General features: G+C 39.5%; 1 protein-coding gene across 4 annotated transcripts in view; it reads left to right on the plus strand.

Moving 5' to 3' along the window:
- Positions 1 to 7,824: 7,824 nt before the first annotated feature.
- Positions 7,825 to 22,313, plus strand: part of LARP1B (La ribonucleoprotein 1B) — a 224,771-nt gene continuing 210,282 nt past the window's right edge. The window contains exons 1-2 of one of the 4 annotated variants that reach the window (XM_053703651.1): positions 7,825 to 7,930; positions 8,724 to 9,112. In XM_053703651.1, the coding sequence (XP_053559626.1) occupies positions 8,809 to 9,112 (304 nt within the window). In that variant the 5' untranslated portion in view covers positions 7,825 to 7,930; positions 8,724 to 8,808. The other 3 variants (XM_053703653.1, XM_053703652.1, XM_053703650.1) reach the window with 3 other exon arrangements.

Consider the following 22,313-nt stretch of genomic DNA (forward strand, 5'->3'; position numbering starts at 1 on the left):
ATGAAAGAAAAAAATTGGGTTCAGTATCCCTTTAACAATGAACAAAGTCTTAAACATAAAAAGAGATAGGGGTCGATTTATGTAGCAGCGGATGCTGCTTCTGACCCACTCCTGTTCAGGCCCGTCTGAAGAGGAAGTTAAAGGGACAATCTAGTCCAGAATAAATTGTCATGATTCAGATTCGCATTGTTGGTGTAGTTATCTCAGCAGTTGCCAACCAATAAAAATGTTAGTATATCTTTGTAATTATGAATATTAATAATTAATAGAAATATGAAACTGTCAGCGATATCTACAAATAATATAGCAGAAATGTCAATACACTTCAGTGGGATCTCTGTAGTATACTTCAAAATATCACTATAGAGATATCTATAAATTTGTCAATAATATTACTATTAAAAATAATATTTGATCCCTTGTTCTTGATTAGTTATCTTTATAGACACCTTGAATTATATTTATGTAGAAACTAGATTATGAACCAATTATATGTCTATGCTGTTACAATATTCTTTACAAAGCAGATCATAAAAATATATCTCTAAAATTAACCTCACTCACAATGAATTGCTCATTAAGATGCCACAAAGGAGAATATCAGAACAGTCTATAATTAGCCAATAACTCTAATACTGAACTTATAACCATCAGATAAATTGTATATTATTAACACAATAACCAATTTATATGCAATTTCTAAGAGGTTTCACAATAAGTAAGACTGACTTATAAATATAAAGTAAAAATTATTTTCTAGCAAATAAAATTATTTAGCATTAATATGACTAGTTCTAAACTGCACAGGACTATGAATATAAACTTAAAATACCAAATATCCATTTGAATCACCAGCTTCAATTAAACTATAGCTATAGAATGCCTTTGATTGAAATATTATATATACTTAACAATCGCATATACCAAATAACCAGATGAGTGTTCAGCTTCCGGAGTTTCCTGTGGGTCATATAAGAAGGATTTAGTCCACTATTGCAAGGATACAGGCCTCAAATTATTATCTTTCTTGTCCTAAGAAAGTGTCCCAAAATTTGCAGAGAAGATACTTAGCACAAGTCTGTGTGTTTCTCTCTCAGTCAAAGTGATTCTCCCTGTTTGAGTCTCTCTGTGTTTGTCTAGTGTGTTTGGCAAAATGTATCCAAATGATAAACCACTCCTTCTTTTCTTTAATCATTCCCACAGAATATTGGATATGCCCTGACCGAAGCTTGTCCCTCATAGGTTATTTGGGAAATGCTTCCCTGACAAAGAAAAATAGGCACCAAAGAAAAATAGTTTCATTATCAAAGTGTTACAGAAAATACAGATTCTTATATATATTTAAATGTATATTTAATATACTCACTATTTTCTGATATTAATAAATTCATCTGGTCCACATATATGGGACTAATTAATACTATTTAATCTGAGTCTTTTCATACTAAACATGAGGTATTTGAAGAAACTGCATTTAAAAATCATATTTTCTATGAAGGGATTTATATGGACTACAAATACTTTTAGCATGGATCCAACCATTTTCTCAGTCTACAACTTCCATCTTATCACATACATAGCTTGTGAGTGGCAGCTCGATGTAATTTCATATAGCTATACAGGTAGCCCTCAGTTTACGCCAGGGTTAGGTTCCAGAAGGAATGGTTGTAAATCGAAACCGTTGTAAATTGAAACCCAGTTTATAATGTAAGTCAATGGGAAGTGAGGGAGAAAGGTTCCAGGCCCCTCTCAAAATTGTCATAAGTAACGCCTAATACATTATTTTTAAAGCTTTGAAATGAAGACGTTAAATGCTAAACAGCATTATAAACCTAATAAAATAATCACACAACACAGAATATATAATTAAACTAAGTTAAATGAACAAAAACATTTGCTAAACAGCATTATAAACCTAATAAAATAATCACACAACACAGACTTCACTTGCATTTTTCTGCAAACAGTTCTTTTTATGCATTTCAATCTGGACTGATTTATAGACAGGAAGATCTTGTTCCTTTGAAATCTGCTCGATAGCTCAGATCTGGTTAAACTGATTAATTTCAGCTTGCTTGGCTTTGCTGCAACACAAGCGGACAGCTCCACCTACTGGCTATTTTAATCAATGCACTGCTTCTCAATGCTTTTCAATAGCAGTCACATGACTGGAAAAAAAGGTTGTTATTCTGAAACGGTGTAAATTGAACCGTTGTAAACTGAGGGCCACCTGTATTTACATTTGATTATTATCCCATATTAATATAAATATTGCATATCTGTATATCGCTTGCTGAGTGTATAATAAAAACATATGGTATGATTTACAGTGCCGATTACATATGCACTTATTAGATGTCTGAAAAATATGTTATCCATTTTGAAACAAGTTGGTTAAACATTTTACATATGTGGTTATTTATTTAACATAGCAGACACTATCTGATATAGTATTTTTAGGCATTTCTCTCAGATCCATTTATTTATACATATTATTTGGACAGTCTGAGGCACATATTAAATATTTGAAAATTACACAATTTAATTTTATATGAAATTCTAACTTTTCCTTTTAAAAACAAAATTTAAATTCTTAGATGCTTTCAAAGAACACGTTATTTTTTTTAGATACCTCTACCTCAGACGAGGCATCTAGGTTCTGTGTATTCAACTCAGCGTGGGGTAATTAACTTTTGCCTGCAAAGCGGTTTACTTCCATGAAATTCTGTTTTGTTGTGCATACACTTGTGCTTTAAAGAGCTGAATATTGTAGACTTACTACCTCATTGCAGGGGTTTGTCAACTTCACTAATTGAAACAAATGTTTCCCTTTTGCTCTCTCTTAGATGTCTTGAGCAGCGAGGGGGGGTCAGTGGCTATAGTGAGACCAATTCATATCAAATTAGATATTAGCTCAAATTACATATTAAATTATGTGATACATTTGTAGTTTATTTAATGTTACTTCACAGGTACCCTGACATCATGTAATTTTAAACAATTTTCCAGTTTACTTTTACCACCAATTTTGCTTTTGTTCTCTTGGTATTCTTAGTTGAAAGCTAAACATAGGATGTTTATATGCTAATTTCTAAGCCCTTGAAGGCCACCTCATATTTCAGGGCATTTTTACAGTTTTTCACCACTAGAGGGTGTTAGTTCATGTGTGTCATATACAGACATCCCAACCTGCAAAAACTAATTTCAGGGAGGTGGCTTCACCATCTACTGTGCCACCCCCCCTCCCAGTTATATATTGGACACCGATAATACTGTGCTCGCGCACATGGAGTTCCTAGGGGCCAGCACTGATTGGCTAAAATGCAAGTCTGTCAAAAGAACTGAAATAAGGGGGAAGTTTGCAGAGGCTTAAATACAAGATAATCACAGAGGTAAAAAGTGTATTGGTTATGTAAAAACTGGGAAATGGGTAATAAAGGGATTATCTATCTTTTAAAAGAATACAAATTCTGGTGTAGACTGTTCCTTTAAGAAGCAGCAGTCCTACGACCTCTGCTTCTTAACTCGTCCGCCTCCTCTGAGGTGGAGGACAGCAATCAGCCTGATCAGATACGATCGGGTTGATTAACACCCCCTGCTAGCGGCCGATTGGCCGTAAATGTGCAGGGGGCGGTATTGTACAAGCAATATTTGTGCAATGATAAATGCCGACAGCGTATGCTGTCTACATTTATCAATGAGCGGCGGACATGATCCGCTGCCCGCACAATAATAAATCGGCCCCATGGACTCTAAATTCTGATTAGTGTTAGAATCCTGATCATCTGAAATTGTCTCATCTTCATGAGACAAATTTGAGGTGTTTGTCTGAGTGTGATTTTTTAAGTACCAGAATAACCAGATAAAGTGTAGGTTGATTATCAGACACAATGTGTTTGTGCTTACTTAGGAGGCATAGCTCCCAAAACTTCAGTAATTGTTTAAATCCTGGAGCAAAATCTGTTGAACTCCCTTGTATGTGTGCCATATGAATAACATTATGTTCACTCCTGTGGAGTTATGCAGGAACAAGCACTAATTATCTAAAATGCAAGTCTTTAAATAGAGCTGAGATAAGGGGTCAGTCTGCAGAGGCTTAGATACAAGGTAATCATAGAGGTAAAAAGTATATTAATATAACAGTGTTTGTTATGCAAAACTGGGGAATGGGTAATAAAGGTATTGATTAGCTTTTTAAACAATAATTACAAGTAGACTGTCCCTTTAATTTGGAAAAGGAAGTGATCAGTGGATCTACCCTGTAAAGGATGTGAATGTGTAGAAGTGCAGACAGTTTGAGTATGCTCCATAATGTGTACACAAAAACATAGACAATGAACACAAAGACCACCAAATAAACTTTACTGTGCAAACATATATAAATACATTATATATAATATATCCCTGATAACTTATAAAGTCAGAGAGTTAGGAGACAGAAACGGTAATAGAAATGAAAGATCATCTTTGTGTAAAATAATTAATAAATAATAATGCACTGACATAAAAAAAATATTGCTGCTCTTGGAATAATCTTACCCCCTGCTACTGAAAATCCAAAGAGTAGCACATGCAAAGAATAGCCGTTACAAGTGAAGCAGTAAAAACAGTTGCTCAGGAACTATTGAGAAAAAGAGTGGGAAATAGTGCGGCTAACTGCCACACTGCATGTGTTACTCTCTGTAACGATGATCATTGATGTTGATTGAGAAAGGTGGGAGGGATGCAGATGGATCGGCCCTGTGAGGAGGGAAGGGCAGGGTTTCCTACACTACAGAAACTATGTATGTCAAAAAGTGGGAGGGATGGGCCCTATGCTACAGAATAAGAAGGCTGGAGGGGGGACCCTACACTGTGGAAATAAAATTGAATTTGAAGGGGGCTGCTATACTACAAAAAAATCATTAATAAATATATATTTTTTTAAAGTATTATTTGTTACTGTCAGGCTAGCTGCCAGTATCAAAGATGGTGGGTAGTATTGAGAGGGGGGGTTAGAGAGCTGTTGTGTGGAGGAGGTTTCCCTACACTACAGATATGTAAAAAAAATAATTAAAAAATAAATAAACCCCCTAAACTGCATACTAACAGACTGGGGGGAGCTGTTTGGGAGGGATCAGGTGGTGGGAGGGTAATCTATACACTATAGCAAAAAGTAACCTAATAAATTAACTAATTAACTCTTCACTGCCGGGAATTTCAGAAGTGTGGTGCACATCTGAAATTAGAAGCCTTCTAATTGTGAAAAACAAAATGCAAAGTAGTAGTTGTGTGTAATAATTTCAGTGAGAAAAAAAAAGTTTGTGAAATATACCCAAATGGGTCTAATATTGCAGCCACACTGTATCAAACGTGTTATTATTAAAGAACACATTTGGTCTAGTGAACTCAAGATATTAGAACTAAACATGGAAAGTACAGTGTGAACTTAAAGCAGTTTAAAAAATTCTGTCAATTTCTAAAAATACATTTTATGTAGTGTAAAGTTCAAAAAACACACTTTACACTTTTGTAAACAATCCTAGACTTTCTACAATCGATGAATCTAACAGTACTGATGAGACAGTGCCAGACCTGAGATATTTAGAGAATTTGGTGTTTAGACACTATAAGGCCATCGCTACCTTCTACACAAAACTCTTTATACATGCTTACTAGAATCTAACAGAGGAGGGAAAATCATGGAAGCAATGGTTCATCCATAACAGATTAATTTTGGTTCCTAAAAAAACATTTAAAGGGACAGTCAACACCAAAATTGTAATTGTTTAAAAAGATAGATAACACCTTTACTACCCATTCCCCAGCTTTGCACAACCAACATTATATTATAACGTTATATTAATATACTTTATAACATTTAAACCTCTATCATTTAAACCTTTATATCTGCCTGTTTCTAAGCCACTACAGACAGCCTCTTATCACATTATTTTAGATAACATTGTGCTCACGCCCGTTGAGTTAATTAAGATTCAGCACAACACAGCACTAATTGGCTAAAATGCAAGTCAATAGATAATAAATAAAAAGTCATGTGATCAGGGGGCTGTCAGAAGATGCTGAGATACAAGGTAATCACAGAGGTAAAAAGTATATTAATATAATCATGTTGGCTGTGCAAAACGGGGGAATGGGTAATTATCTATCTTTTAATCAATAACAATTTTGGTGTAGACTGTCCCTTTAACAAACAACCTTCTTTTGTGACTTCCTTCTCCTGAGATCCAAAATAAATATAATTTTAAAAAGAGATTCAGACTAGGCCATGATTGAGACCAGGCATGCCCTTTGGGCAGGGCTAGAGAGGCACCCGCCCAGGGTCCCGCGCTTTAAGAGGGGCCCCACACTTTCAGGGATGAGAGTATGAGAAGGTGCAATATATAGCCTGTATTTTATTTGTGAATAAGTGTTTATGGTATCAGGAGGTGTAATATATACTGTTTCTTATACATAGGTAACACTTAAAGTGACAGTATACACTAATTTTCATAATAGACACTACTATAAAGAATGTAATAGACACTACTATAAAGAATAAGATGCACACATACTGATATAAAAATCCAGTATAAAACTGTTTAAAAACTTACTTAGAAGCTCTCAGTTTAGCTCTGTTGAAAAGGTAGCTGGAAAGCCCACAGCAAGTGGGAAATAAGACACTTCCCCCTCCCCCTTCTTTTGCATATGAAAAGACCCTTTACACAAACAGGAGCAAGCTGGAGTAGGTAGCTGACGTATTCTCATAAAAGTTTGGGGCTTGGTTAGGCGTCTGAAAATCGAAGCAATGTTATTTAAAAATAAGCAAAACAATAAATTTTTTTAAAACAAAAACATTATAGGCTATATAAATAGATCATCTACAAAACATTTATGCAAAGAAAAAATGAGTGTTTAATGTTGGGACAGGGGTGGTCCATACAGGGCACAAGGAATACAGGGGGAAGAGAAAAAGTGCGCTGGGGTGGGCTGTGGGCCCCAAATGCTAAGGGTGCCAGATAGCCTCCAATTTTAAACAACTTTACAATTCCAATTTAATTTGTTTAGCAACTGTGCTTCATACTCATGATATCCTTTATTGAAGAAGCAGCAATACTACTGGAAGCTGACTGAACACATTGGTAAGCCAATGACAGGAGGCATAAAATATGTGCAGCAACTAATCAGCAGCGAGCTCCCAGCTGCTGAGCCTACCAAATTATGATTTTCAGCAAATGATACGATACAAGAGAATTAAGCTTTTTTGGTTTAATAGCCGTTCTCGTGGTCCTGCAACTATCAGGACGCATATTACAGGATCTCAGTATACCCTCCTTATTGGAGAAGGGACCAGAACCCCGTTAAACTCAGTAGCATATGTTGTTGGTGTTCTGTATTAGGATGATCTGCAAATTGCAGGGTTGATGCAACACTAAGAAGATAAGCAATAAGCATTAAGATACGCAAGGTATGCGATTATCAAGTTTCATGTACTATATGACATGACAACAACAAGCAGCGTTAGGGAGATGCGCTATAGAATACCAATATTTTATAGCAGCCAGGTAGATGGGCGACATGAATACTAGAAGTTCCGGGTTAGCAGGGGCTATCAGTTCCAGAATGCTCGAAGCAGTGTCAGTAGCATCGTATATAACATTGGAAATTGTCTATTAACCTGTTTAAAATGGAAGACAAATGTAGCTTGCTGACAAGAAGCCAAATCGCTACTAGTTCACTTCACTCACTGACAGAAGAGAGGCTGACGTTTGCATAAGACTGCGCATGTGTAACCTTGTTGCTTACTTTTCTCGTGCCCTACTGCGCGCTCACCTTTAGGCTGAGTACAGCTTCTAGGCAGGGGGTGTGGCGCGGGAGCGTGTACGTTATGTAAGTAAATAAGCCCTCCCGAGGAAAGAACCTAGTCACGAGCGCGTACCGAATATTTTGGGTAACGACCTGATCACATCTACATACACGGTCACTATATAGCACGCTGCCTTTGCTGTGATGTTTGTGGGAAGTGGAACTCTGTGCTAAATATGTCTGGCTTTTCTGCCATCTGTGCTAAAGTAGTGTGTTTGTATTAGTGCCAAAGACTTGTGCCAGTATATGGAGTTGTACTTTGATATTAGCCAGCTAGTCGCTGCTTTAGTCCTGGCTGTTTTGTGGCTTCGTTAATTATAAGGGTATTTCTTGTGTGTTCGTGAAGCTCTTACGGCTGCTTGTTGTGTTTCTGTAGTTGAAATTGAGCAGCTGCTTTACTGGGCTCAACCTCACTACATACATATTCTGCCCTAGACATTACCCACAACACATAGAGCTCGGCAACTCAAGCCCAGCACATACTGATTATAAGCTCCTTTAGCCTTGTGTGTAATTACAAGACTCTCTAGTCCCATAAACACTAGTTGTAACTTTAAAGATCTGTGTTCATAGTAGCCATACTGTTGCTATCACATACTAACTCTACACAAGTGCTGAAACAGTTGTTCATCTGTTCTGTTAACATGGATCTTTTATACTTGGAACTTATGTAAGAAAATAAACACATGTATATACTTGTATTTTAGCTGCAACAATTATACAGATATTCATTCACTCCACAAAATACAAGTATAATTAATCTCTTATATAGTAGACCACACTTCAATGCTTTTAAACAAATATATATATATATATATCACAATACTACTAACACATGACATGTTTGTAGGAAAGTAAAATACACTTTTACATTACAGATCCACTTGAGTGTAGGAAAAAAACACCAACTCCCAAAATTAACAGCTCACACAAGACATACTCCCAGATTCCAGAACTATAAAAATGTCAGCAGAAGTGAAGGATCTCCCAGCTGTGGCCTCAGTCACTCAAAGGGTGGAGGCAAGGGACAGTGATGCACACAGCTCTGCTGTTCTTGTGACAAGCAGTCAGCAGCCAAGACCTGAGGACCGGAATCAGAACAAGGAAAATGAGCTTCAGTCACTCGCAAATCCCATGCCTGCACGGGATATACCTCAGAAGAGCAAGGCAATTGACGCTCCACTTCCCAAAGTGAATCCATGGACCAGGAAAAACAACATGGCCATTAACAACAACACATTGAACCTCAGCAGCAAGGAACAACTGGGTATGTGCTGGCAGTTACTTTTCTAATTATCTTATTGAAGGAAAGCTGACAGACAAAAATGCTTTACTATTTGTTTTTTAATTATTTCTGCCAGTACAATATTCAGAGGCTAAATCATACATTCATACATATGTGCTGTTAAAAAAAAAATAATAGAATTTTGATTTTCTTTTTATATGCAGTTTCTATCTCATGCTAAATACTGAATCCTCCACTGACAGACATGAGTTTAATAGATTTCATGAGGTCTGCATTGGTCCATTCATAGGAATTTCTTAAAGTGAGGTTGCTCAGTCAAAAGGCATAGGGCCTGATTATCAAACCCATGGTGGCATGGAGAGAAATCATGCAAAATCTTTTTATGAGCATTATGTTGTAATGTATGTGTCTCTTTCACACCCAGAACTCTGCATAGGTAGATAAACAGCTGTCAAGCTAAAATTTGCCGTTCTAAATTTCTTTGAGGGACCTCACCGTACTAACAAGACTCGTATAATCTCGCCAGTCTGGAGAGCTTTAGATCCTGATGATGATCAAAAGCTCTTTAGACTGGCGAGATTATATTAATTCTTTGTGTCAGCTTTCCTTTAACCATCTAGTTGTCCTATTTGTGGTGTGTACGTTGTTCTATTACATTATTATAAAAATGAAATAGGAAGAAAACTGATTGGTTCAGTATTTTACTTTATATCCTCCAGGGAGTTATATCTGGGAATAATATACTGAGGTTTAAAAGTTTTCTATATTACAATATATTTCTGTTGTCTTGCTATAGAAAAACATATCAGCCAAGTCTAAATATTTTTAAAACAAATTAGTATCTTCTTTGCTGTAGTTGTAGCCAAACTCCACTTGCCTCATTTGGAGGTGCCGATCTGGGCTTGTCTGCAGCTCACAAGCCTAAACACAGTCATCATTTTAGTATAAAGTGCTTTGTTTTGCATTTCTTATCTGTTAAAAGCCAAATAGGGAAATATATCTAGCAGGGTTAGGCTTGAGAAGTCTGCCATCTGTTTGTTGTTTTTTTTTTTTTTTTTTTTTGTGTTTTTTTTAAAGCTCTTTGAATTAGTAAAGCCACAATTTTCAGCGCTAAATGACATGAAAATGGTTTAAGTAAATATATTGCTAAATTGTTTTACAAGACATAACTATATATTTCAAGGAATTTACTGTCCCTTTATGTGGTGCACTTTACTGTGAAGTAGACATACAAGTCTGACCATAATAGATGTTTTTGAAAAGGCAGGTCTATGATATAAATGAGGGGCACTTCCTCAGTAACAATAAAGCTGTCTCTCCTGTTGCACATCTTATCCTATGGATGTTTCAGCAAGTATAGTATTAAACCACTATTAGCACTTCCCTGTATGTGTTCGCTGCCAGCCCCTGGCTCTCCCAAACAGTTTAAAGTCGACAGATATGTAGCAAAGTTGGCAGTGCTTGTTTCACACTGCTTCTATATTGTTTTACCTTGTGCTCTTGAAAAAGGCTATTGCAATAGCCGAAACGCTGAATAAACCTTTTAAGCTGTATCCAGAGAGGTCTTGATGAGGATTTTAAATAAAGGCCTATTATACATTAACATCTCATGATCATGCTATTAGTTTGCGACTTTGCACCATCTAACTTTGTGGAAGTTGCTGCACTGTGAGCTTTTATTTTGGAGGTGGAAAGAGCCTGCAGATTCTGAGGACCTGGACAGCTTTATTCCTTATCTTATGTATGTCTTGCTTTCCCAATATGAAACTAGGGCCCACCCAATAAAAATGCCCCTGCTGTTATTTAACCATCCAGTCACTCCCAGTGCCCTCTTCAACTCCATCTCACAAATGTACCATTTCCACTCCAAGACCAGCCAGATTCTATCCCTGAACCTCTCTGCCTCAGTTTTAGCAATATGTTTGAAGGTATGCAGAAGTCAAATGGTGCAAACAATTGTTGAGTAGAAAATTGAAATAAAATATTGTGCCTCACACATGGCTGCAATAGCCAGTCACTCCACAAAGTAAGTGTGCAGTGTGTTAACGGTGGGAATATTAAATGCACCCGAAAGCAGCAATTAAATGGAAGTGAAATCCTTTTACTCATTTAAATGGACCATTGCCCTCCAAATGTGCGCCTCTGTGCTTGCAGCTAATTCATAGCCAAAACAGAAGCAATTCTCCGGAACATTTGAGGAATAGGGGAAAGATCTGCAGAGAGTGATGCCTTCCGTGCTTTGAAAGTAGGGATTAGAGAACGTTTTCAACACGGTTATCAATTTTATGCTTTTTAAAGGCAAAGTCAGATAGTTCTACATAATCTGTTGGCCCTCTACAATAATATGATAAAAATAATAGTCAGATACATAGTATACAGGGAGTGCAGAATTATTAGGCAAGTTATATTTTTGAGGATTAATTTTATTATTGAACAACAACCATGTTCTCAATGAACCCAAAAAACTCATTAATATCAAAGCTGAATAGTTTTGGAAGTAGTTTTTAGTTTGTTTTTAGTTATAGCTATTTTAGGGGGATATCTGTGTGTGCAGGTGACTATTACTGTGCATAATTATTAGGCAACTTAACAAAAAACAAATATATACCCATTTCAATTATTTATTTTTACCAGTGAAACCAATATAACATCTCAACATTCACAAATATACATTTCTGACATTCAAAAACAAAACAAAAACAAATCAGTGACCAACATAGCCACCTTTCTTTGCAAGGACACTCAAAAGCCTGCCATCCATGGATTCTGTCAGTGTTTTGATCTGTTCACCATCAACATTGCGTGCAGCAGCAACCACAGCCTCCCAGACGCTGTTCAGAGAGGTGTACTGTTTTCCCTCCTTGTAAATCTCACATTTGATGATGGACCACAGGTTCTCAATGGGGTTCAGATCAGGTGAACAAGGAGGCCATGTCATTAGATTTTCTTCTTTTATACCCTTTCTTGCCAGCCACGCTGTGGAGTACTTGGACGCGTGTGATGGAGCATTGTCCTGCATGAAAATCATGTTTTTCTTGAAGGATGCAGACTTCTTCCTGTACCACTGCTTGAAGAAGGTGTCTTCCAGAAACTGGCAGTAGGACTGGGAGTTGAGCTTGACTCCATCCTCAACCCGAAAAGGCCCCACAAGCTCATCTTTGATGATACCAGCCCAAACCAGTACTCCACCTCCACCTTGCTGGCGTCTGAGTCGGACTGGAGCTCTCTGCCCTTTACCAATCCAGCCACGGGCCCATCCATCTGGCCCATCAAGACTCACTCTCATTTCATCAGTCCGTAAAACCTTAGAAAAATCAGTCTTGAGATATTTCTTGGCCCAGTCTTGACGTTTCAGCTTGTGTGTCTTGTTCAGTGGTGGTCGTCTTTCAGCCTTTCTTACCTTGGCCATGTCTCTGAGTATTGCACACCTTGTGCTTTTGGGCACTCCAGTGATGTTGCAGCGGCTGAAGAGTACAGGAAAACTTCAGTTGGGGGAACGGTTTGCATGCTAAGCTGCATATGAGGTATTTTCAGTCTATATTTTTCTAGACAGACTGTGTTAATTCTAGAAAAGGCTGGCAATATTCCCATGAGGGAAGGGTAAGCTGTATTCAGACACTTGGATAGGAATTTCAGCTTGCATGAAGGGCTCATTAGTTACTGGTGACACTGTTAGGAAAAAAGTTTTTGTATATTCAGTAAATGATGCAATTATAACGTTTTTTGAAGGGACTAAAGGGGTTTGTGGCTTGATTTTGGGTTTTTTAAACCCACATGGTTAATTAAGAGACACTCTGGTGTTTGTTTGATAGGCCTCAAAACATCAAGTGAGGTGGGAGGGGCCTATTTTCGCGCCTTAGTTGCGCAGTTTCTTTGCTTTAGAGATTTCTAACTGCTTCTCCAGAGGTTCCTGCTGTGTTTGAGGGCTGTAAAAGAAGTTTTTTTTTCCCCCACAAATTTTTCTGAAGGGCAGGTAGGCGCCACAGCAGAGCTGTGGCAAGGTGCTGAAAGTCCTTTTTACCGGTTTTTGCGTTTTTTCAATCCGGTTTTGTCATTAAGGGGTTAATTGTTTATTTGCATAGCTGTGCAAAGTTACTAAGGCTTTATGATGCTACTGTAAAAATTTCGTTAAGTTTACTGCTTTTTTTACACTGTTTTGTAGAATTTGTGCAACTTTTTTTTCTCTTAAAGGCACAGTACCATTTTAACTCTGTGTTATTTACTTTGATTACAGTGTTTTCCAAGCTTGCTTGTTACATTACTAGCCTATTTAACATGTCTGACACCAAGGAAAATCCTTGTTCAATATGTTTGGAAGCCATTGTGGAACCCCCTTTTAGAATGTGTCCCAATTGTACTGATATGTCTATAAACTATAAAGAACATATATTAGCACTTAAAAATAGAGCAATAGATGATTCTCAGTCAGAAGTAAATGAGGGTTCGCCATTTAGCTCTCCCCAAGTGTCACAACCAGTAACGCCTGCACAAGTGACGCCAAGTACCTCTAGTGCGTCACATTCATTTACTTTACAAGACATGGCCACAGTTATGAATACAACCCTCACTGAGGTTTTATCCAAACTGCCTGGTTTACAAGGAAAGCAGGACAGCTCTGGGTTAAGGAAAAATGCTGAGCCGTCTCACGCTTTAGTAGCCGTATCTGATATGCCCTCACAATGCTCTGAAGGGGCGAGGGATTTGTTATCTGAGGGAGAAATTACTGATTCAGGAAAGACACTTCCTCAGACAGATTCTGATATGACGGCCTTTAAATTTAAGCTTGAACACCTCTGCTTATTGCTTAGGGAGGTATTAGCAACTCTAGATGATTGTGACCCTATAGTGGTCCCAGAGAAATTGTGTAAAATGGATAGATACTTAGAGGTTCCTGTTTACACTGATGTTTTTCCAGTCCCTAAGAGGATTGTGAATATTATTACTAAGGAGTGGGATAGACCAGGTATTCCGTTCACTCCCCCTCCTGTTTTTAAGAAAATGTTTCCCATATCTGACACCATAAGGGACTCATGGCAGACAGTTCCTAAGGTGGAGGGAGCTATTTCTACTCTAGCTAAGCGTACAACTATACCTATCGAGGACGGTTGTGCTTTCAAAGATACTATGGATAAAAAATTAGAGGGTCTCCTGAAGAAAATTTTTGTTCACAGAATTTTGGCCCTTTTGGCTAATTCTTTTATTACAGATGCCGCTTTTCAACTGGCTAAATTAGCGGCAAATAATTCAGGTTTTGCCATTTTAGCACGCAGGGCGTTATGGCTTAAGTCCTGGTCTGCTGATGTGTCATCTAAATCTAAACTTTTGAACATTCCTTTCAAGGGTAAGACCCTATTCGGGCCTGAACTGAAAGAGATTATTTCAGACATCACTAGAGGGAAAGGTCATGCCCTCCCTCAGGATAGATCAAATAAGATGAGGACCAAACAAAATAATTTTCGTTCCTTTCGGAACTTTAAGAGTGGTCCCGCTTCAGCTTCCTCTGCTACAAAGCAAGAGGGGAATTTTGCCCAATCCAAGTCAGTCTGGAGACCTAACCAGGCTTGGAACAAGGGTAAACGGGCCAAGGAGCCTGCAGCTGCCTCTAAGACGGCATGAAGGGGTAGCCCCCGATCCAGGACCGGATCTAGTAGGGGGCAAACTCTCTCTTCGCTCAGGCTTGGGCGAGAGATGTTCAGGATCCCTGGGCTTTAGAAATTGTGTCCCAGGGATATCTTCTGGAATTCAAGGGGGAGATTTCACATTTCTCAATTGTCTGTAAACCAGACAAAGAGGCGTTCTTACGCTGTGTAGAAGACCTACATACCATGCGAGTGATCCGTCCAGTCCCAAAAGAGGAACAGGGGCTAGGGTTTTATTCAAACCAAATGATAAGGTATGGAGGGAATAGATTCAATATAAATGGACCCCAAAAATAATTTATAAGCTAGTATATAATATATCTAGGGTAATCAAACCCATGTGCTCCTGAATTAGCTAGTCACTATAAATATGGTGGGGGGTGCTCTTTATCCGGTTAAATGAGTAGAAAAAACAAAGAAAAAAATGGATAAACCAGAGCACTCTTAGTGTTCAATTGTAGAACAGTGAGGTAGTATGCAGTGGGTGTAAAGTAAAACTTAACATTTAATTGTATTAGTTAAAAAGGTAGTAATGACTACCTGTGTAGTGCATTAAAAGCTGTATTGTGGTACAGTAGAGCTGGTGAACCTAGGAGAGTAAAATATACACCGCTCCAGTATTGCACCAGCTTAGCATAATTGGTTGAGGCTTGTCCTCTTTTCTAGATTAGTTTAAGTGCAATCCGCGAGCATTTTATGGTGTTTTTGCAGCAGACTTATTCCCTTCTTTGTTTATAGACTTAACCTTGGTTACATTGTTGCAGCTACGTCTTTAAGGATACTCTCCTAGGTTCACCAGCTCTACTGTACCACAATACAGCTTTTAATGCACTACACAGGTAGTCATTACTACCTTTTTAACTAATACAATTAAATGTTAAGTTTTACTTTACACCCACTGCATACTACCTCACTGTTCTACAATTGAACACTAAGAGTGCTCTAGTTTATCCATTTTTTTTTCTTTGTTTTTTCTACTTTTATTCAAACCAGTTTGTGGTTCCCAAGAAAGGGGGAACTTTCAGACCAATCTTGGATCTCAAAATTCTAAACCAGTTCCTCAAAGTTCCATCCTTCAAGATGGAGACTATTCGGACTATTCTACCTCTGATCCAGGAGGGTCAATATATGACTACCGTGGACTTAAAGGATGCGTATCTACACATCCCTATTCACAGAGATCATCATCAATTCCTCAGATTCGCCTTTCTAAACGGGCATTACCAGTTTGTGGCCCTTCCCTTCGGTTGGCCACGGCTCCCAGAATTTTCACAAAAGTGCTAGGGTCCCTTTCTGGCGGTTCTACGACCATGGGGCATAGCAGTGGCGCCTTATCTATACGACATCTTAATTCAGGCGTCGACTTTCCAGCTAGCCAAGTCTCACACGGACATCATGTTGGCTTTTCTGAGATCTCACAGGTGGAAGGTGAACATAAAAAAAGTTCTCTCTTCCCTCTTACAAGAGTTTCCTTCCTCTGATAGACTCGGTAGAAATGAAAATATTTCTGACGGCAGTCAGAAAGTTAAAACTCTTAACCACTTGCTGAGCTCTTCATTCCATTCCTCGGCCATCAGTGGCTCAGTATATGGAGGTAATCGGACTCATGGCAGCTATGCATGCTCAAACAGTGGAATGGGGTTTATGCAGATTTATCTCCTCAACTGCATCTGGACCAGGAGACCAGAGATTCTCTTCTCTGGTGGTTGTCTCAGGGAATGTGTTTCCGCGGGCCAGAGTGGCTCATTGTAACGACAGATGCCAGCCTGCTAGGCTGGGTGCAGTCTGGAATTCCCTGAAAGCACAGGGCTTATGGTCTCGGGAGGAAGCTCTCCTTCTGATAAACATTCTAGAACTGAGACGATATTCAATGCACTTCAGGCGTGGCCTCAGCTTGCTGCGGCCAAATTCATCAGGTTTCAGTCGGACAACATCACGACTGTAGCTTATATCAATCATCAAGGAGGAACAAGTATTTCTCTAGCGATGATGGAGGTAACCTAAATAATCCGGTGGACAGAGGATCACTCTTGCCATCTCTCAGCGATCCACATCCCAGGAGTAGAGAACTGGGAGGCGGATTTTCTAAGTTGTCAGACTTTTCATCCGGGGGAGTGGGAACTCCATCCGGAGGTATTTGCCCAGCTGATTCAGCTATGGGGCACACCAGAATTGGATCTGATGGCATCTCGTCAGAATGCCAAACTTCCTCGCTACGGGTCCAGGTCCCGGGATCCCAAGGTGGTACTGATAGATGCTATAGCAGTGCCTTGGTCCTTCAATCTGGCCTATGTATTTCCACCGTTTCCTCTCCTTCCACGTCTGGTTGCCAGAATCAAGCAGGAGAGAGCTTCGGTAATTCTGATAGCAATTTCGTGGCCACGCAGGTCTTGGTATGCAAACCTAGTGGACATGTCCTTGGTTCCACCGTGGACTCTGCCAATGAGGTGGGACCTTCTAATCCAAGGTCTGTTCACGCATCCAAATCTAATTTCTCTGCTTCTGACTGCTTGGAGATTGAACGCCTGATTCTATCAAAGCGTGGTTTCTCTGAGTCGGTCACTGATACCCTGATTCAGGCTAGAAAGCCTGTCACCAGGAAGATCGATCATAAGATTTGGCGCAAATATCTTTATTGGTGTGAATCCAAAGGTTACTTGTGGAGTAATATTAGGATTCCTAGAATATTGTCTTTTCTCCAAGAAGGTTTGGAGAAGGGATTATCTGCTAGTTCCCTAAAAGGACAAATATCTGCTTTGTCTATTCTACTTCACAAACGTCTGGCAGATGTTCCAGACGTTCAAGCATTTAGTCAGGCTTTGGTCAGAATCAAGTGTGTATTTAAACCTGTTCCGCCACAGAGCCTAAACTTAGTTCTTAAAGTTCTTCAAGGGGTTCCGTTTGAACCTATGCATTCCATAGATATTAAGCTTCTATCTTGGAAAGTTTTTTTTGTTTTTAGTAGCTATCTCTTCGGCTGGAAGAGTTTCTGAGCTATCTGCTTTACAATGTGATTCACCTTACCTTGTTTTCCATGCAGATAAGGTGGTTTTACGTACCAAACCTGGGTTTCTTCCTAAGATTGTTTCTAATAAGAATATCAATCAAGAGATTGTGGTTCCTTCTTTGTGTCCTAATCCTTCATCTAAGAAGGATCGTCTGTTAAACAATCTTGATGTGGTTCGTGCTTTAAAGTTCTACTTACAAGCAACTAAAGATTTCCGTCAAGCATCTTCTTTGTTTGTTGTTTATTCTGGTAAACGGAGAAGTCAAAGGGCTACCGCTACCTCTCTTTCCTTTTGGATGAAAAGCATCATCCCTTTGGTCTATAAGACTGCGGGCCAGCAGCCTCCTGAAAGAATTACTGCTCATTCTACTAGAGCTGTGGCTTCCACATGGGCTTTTAAACATTTGTAAGGCGGCGACTTGGTCTTCGATTCAAAATTTTACAAATTCGATACTTTTGCTTCTTCGGAGGCTATTTTTGGGAGAAAAGTTCTACAAGCAGTGGTGCCTTCCGTTTAAGGTCCCTGTCTTGTCCCTCCCTTCATCCGTGTCCTAAAGCTTTGGTATTGGTATCCCACAAGTAAGGATGAATCCGTGGACTCGATACATCTTACAAGAGAAAACATAATTTATACTTACCTGATAAATTTATTTCTCTTGTGATGTATCGAGTCCACGGCCCGCCCTGTTTAAGACAGGCATATATATATATTTATTTTTTTATTTTTTTTTATTTTTTTTTTTAATTCTCTTTTATTAAAGGAAACGGAGTAAGTACAGTGGAAATCTCAGACAATTCGTGCAATCAGTATACATACAGATAGTGTCACATATACAAATATTCGTGTCTGTTTTTAGAGGATAATGTCCATGTAGTACCGTGAGTCCACTGAACTGGAAAGTGCAGTTCCGATGAGTTCTCTTGGCTTTACACTCCGTACCTTTGGGAATTTTCATATTTTAAACAATGAAACAATAAAATACAATTTACAACTTATAACTTAACCCAAGTCTATCACAAGTACAGTTAACTATCTGGTGCCTCTGTTTTCCAATCCTCAACCAAATCAGAAAACGTGTGGGAGTAGGGGGGAAACAAAGGGGGGGAGGGGGAGAGAAGAGCAAGCAGAGCATGAGAGAAAAAAGGGGAGATAGGGAGGGGGAGGAAAAGAAAAAAAAAAAAAAAAAAAAAAAAAAAAAGGAATTTACTCATATCAGAATAACATGACCTCTAAGGAGGCATTGTTGTGCTCTCTATCCGGCAGGTTCTGTCTTTCCCCTCTGATATTCATTTGTAAGACTGCCTCTAGGTGAGCAAAAGGTTTCATTATTTGCGTCTGTATGGAAGGATCTAACTTGTCTATGTATAAGCTCCATTTGCGAAGGAAGGGGCGAAGCCTATTTACTGTGTCGAGTTTGACATCATGCTGTTCCACAAAGAGCTGTTTAAGCACCATGTGGTTTAACTGTGCTATTGTTGGTGGTTGCCTAGTGATCCATCTTGTGAGGATGCAGTGTCTGGCCAGTATGGTGTATAGAGAAAGGAATTTGTGCAGTCTCTTGTGTGTCTCTTCCCATTTAAGTAGGAAGATTTCTAGTTCTGTGAATTTGATGTCTATTTGGAAAGTAGACTTTAGCCAGTATTGACATTGAGCCCAAAATCTCCTGATCATCGGACAGGTGTAGAAATAATGTTGTAGCGAGGGGGTGGTCATTCTACATTTAATACAGTGGTCCGGGATTCGATTATCCCATTTAGAACGTCTGTGTGGGGTGATATAATCCAAGTGTAGTAGTCTGACCTGTGATTCTCTATGTGTGGTCGCTAATGATGCTTGTCTGGCCTTCTCCAGGCTCTCTTCAATGTCTTGTGTAGTCAGTTCTGTCGAGCATATGATACTGAGTTTTAGCAACATTTTTGCCAAAATCGCAGGTTCTTTTTGTCGCAGTAGCCGCGCATAAATGTGGGATAGGGAGAATGATTCCATCCGGAACATGTTCTGAGCTATTACGAATGGGGATATTTCCCAGAAGTTCTCATTAGACGCTTGTATCGATCCTATATAGTGCCTTAGCTGTAAGTAGGCATAGAAATGACCATTTGGGATTGAGAATTTGGATTTTATCTCCTGAAATGTGCGGACTGTGCGTTGCAGCGGATCCAACACATCTCCTATAACTTTGAGGCCTAGCCTCTCCCAAATACGAAATGGTTCCTGATCCATTCCTGCGGGAAAGTCTGGATTTCCCACCACTGGGATGAGTCTCACGGAGGGAGAGTCTATCTGGAGATATCTGTGAATCATGTGCCAGGCTCTCAATGGGTCTCTGTATGCTACATTATTAAGGATGTCAGCAGGGAGTGATTTCCCATTTCCATAAGGTAGGAATGCCAACGAGACCGGGGCTACTACAGCTCTTTCCAACCTATTGTCTCCAAAGTGCGCAGTGTCCAGCTGCCAGTCTAAAACCAACCTAGCCAACGCCGCCCAGTTATAAAGTTTTATATTCGGGAGGGCCAAGCCTCCAGCAGAGTATGGAAGGTGTAATTTTTCCATCGTTATTCTCGGTTTGTTCTGTTTCCAGATAAAGTGAGAGATTGCTCGGGTTAGCCGTTGTAAGTCAGCTTTGGTTAGAAGAAATGGCAGCATGAGCATTGGGTAGAGGATTTTCGGCAAAATGGTCATCTTGACCAGATTAATTCTGCCCGATAGTCCCAGGGGGAGATTGAGCCAATTCGCTAATTGGGAAGATAGTTGTGTGCACTTATTAGATAAATTCGATTTGTAAATACGCGAAGGATCTCGGTACAGCTGGATGCCTAAGTATGTGAGTCCTTCTGTAGCCTCCACAAAAGGGAAATTATGGACAATATGTGGCTGTCTAAGCAGCCACAAGACCTCTGATTTGGAGGCGTTTATCTTGTACCCTGACAAACTACCGAATTCCTCAATTGTCTGCAGTATAATGGGGACATACAATTGAGGAGAGTCGATAAATAATAGCATATCATCCGCGTATAAAGCCAAGTGAAGGGGGACCCCCTTTATTACTATGCCTGGGTATGTCCATCTGAGCTTTATAGCCAGTGGCTCCAATGCTAAGTTGAACAATAGCGGGGAGAGAGGGCAGCCTTGTCTGGTTCCCCTCTGCAAATAGAGGTCTTCCGAGAAGAGGCCATTAGAGAGAACTCTGGCCACTGGTGAGTCGTAGATTTTGCCTAGTATGTCCAAAAAGGGGCCTTTAAAACCAAATCTACGAAGGGATTCTATCAGGTGGGGCCATTCCACTCTATCGAAGGCCTTCTCAGCGTCCAATGACAACAGGAAGGCCTCCCGATCCCCCTTTACTTCCTCGCTATTTCCCTTTGTCCAGTAGAAGTCTATAACCTGTAAGACTCTACGCAAATTTACCACAGATGTGCGCTTGAATATAAATCCGGTCTGGTCTGGGTGGATCAGGTCCGGGAGAATGGTTTTAAGTCTGTTTGCTATGAGTTTGGTGAACATCTTATAGTCCACATTGAGGAGTGAAATGGGCCTATATGATTCCGGCAAGGAATGGTCCTTGCCTGGTTTGGGGATAAGCGTGATGTGTGCCGCCATGAATTCCTTTGAGGGACGCGAGTCTGTCCCCAAGAAGGAGTTGAACAGTCGAGTAAGGGTGGTGGTGAGCTGTGGTTGCAGGACTTTATAAAATTCGGAGGGCAGGCCGTCTGGGCCTGGCGTCTTGCCTTGTGGTAGATTCTTTAATGTGGAGGCTAATTCCTCTGAGGAAATCGGGGCATTAAGTTTGTCTAATTGTTCTGGGGTAACCTGTGGTAAGCTTATTGATTCCCAGAACTGAGTCAATTTTTCCCGTGAGACTGGTGTTTGTTTGGTATATAGCTGGGTATAGTATTGCTTAAAACAGTTTACTATATCTGCGGGATTGGTGAATGTACGGCCATTCCAACGCAGAGCAGCCACATTAACCTTCGCCGTTTGGGCTTTTGTCAACCTGGCCAGCAATTTGCCTGCACGGCTCCCAAATCTGTAGAATCTGCCTGCTGTTCTTAGTAGACCAGAGGCTGCTTGTTGGTGTGCAAAAGCCTCCAATTCGGCTTTCGCTGCTAAATATTTATCATAGAGGGTTTTCGAGTTGGTCTGGAGGTATAAATGGTAAGCCTGGCCTAGTTGTTTTTGAAGTGTTCTATGTTTATGTTGGGTCTTTTGTTTAACTTCAGCTGCATAGGAGATAATATTACCTGCTAACACAGTTTTGGCTGTCTCCCAAAAGAGTGAGATATTGTCTGTATGTATGGCATTGTCTGTTGCATAATCTGTCCAAGAATGTTGTAAGAATTTGATGAAGGACTCAGATTTTGTCAAGTGGGTGGGAAAGCGAAGAATATTTCTGTTGAAGTGCACTCCGTCGGTCTCTAGTGTCAATGTAACTGGTGCATGGTCTGAGATCAATATGTCATGTATTTTGCAGTGCTGAACCCTATCTGTTAATTTATTATCTATAAGGAAGATATCTATCCTAGACAGTGTATGCTTGGCCTTTGAAAGGCACGTGTAATCTCTGCCCTCTGG

The sequence above is a fragment of the Bombina bombina genome, chromosome 2, assembly GCF_027579735.1.
Source record: "Bombina bombina isolate aBomBom1 chromosome 2, aBomBom1.pri, whole genome shotgun sequence".
NCBI classification, from domain to species: Eukaryota; Metazoa; Chordata; class Amphibia; order Anura; family Bombinatoridae; genus Bombina; species Bombina bombina.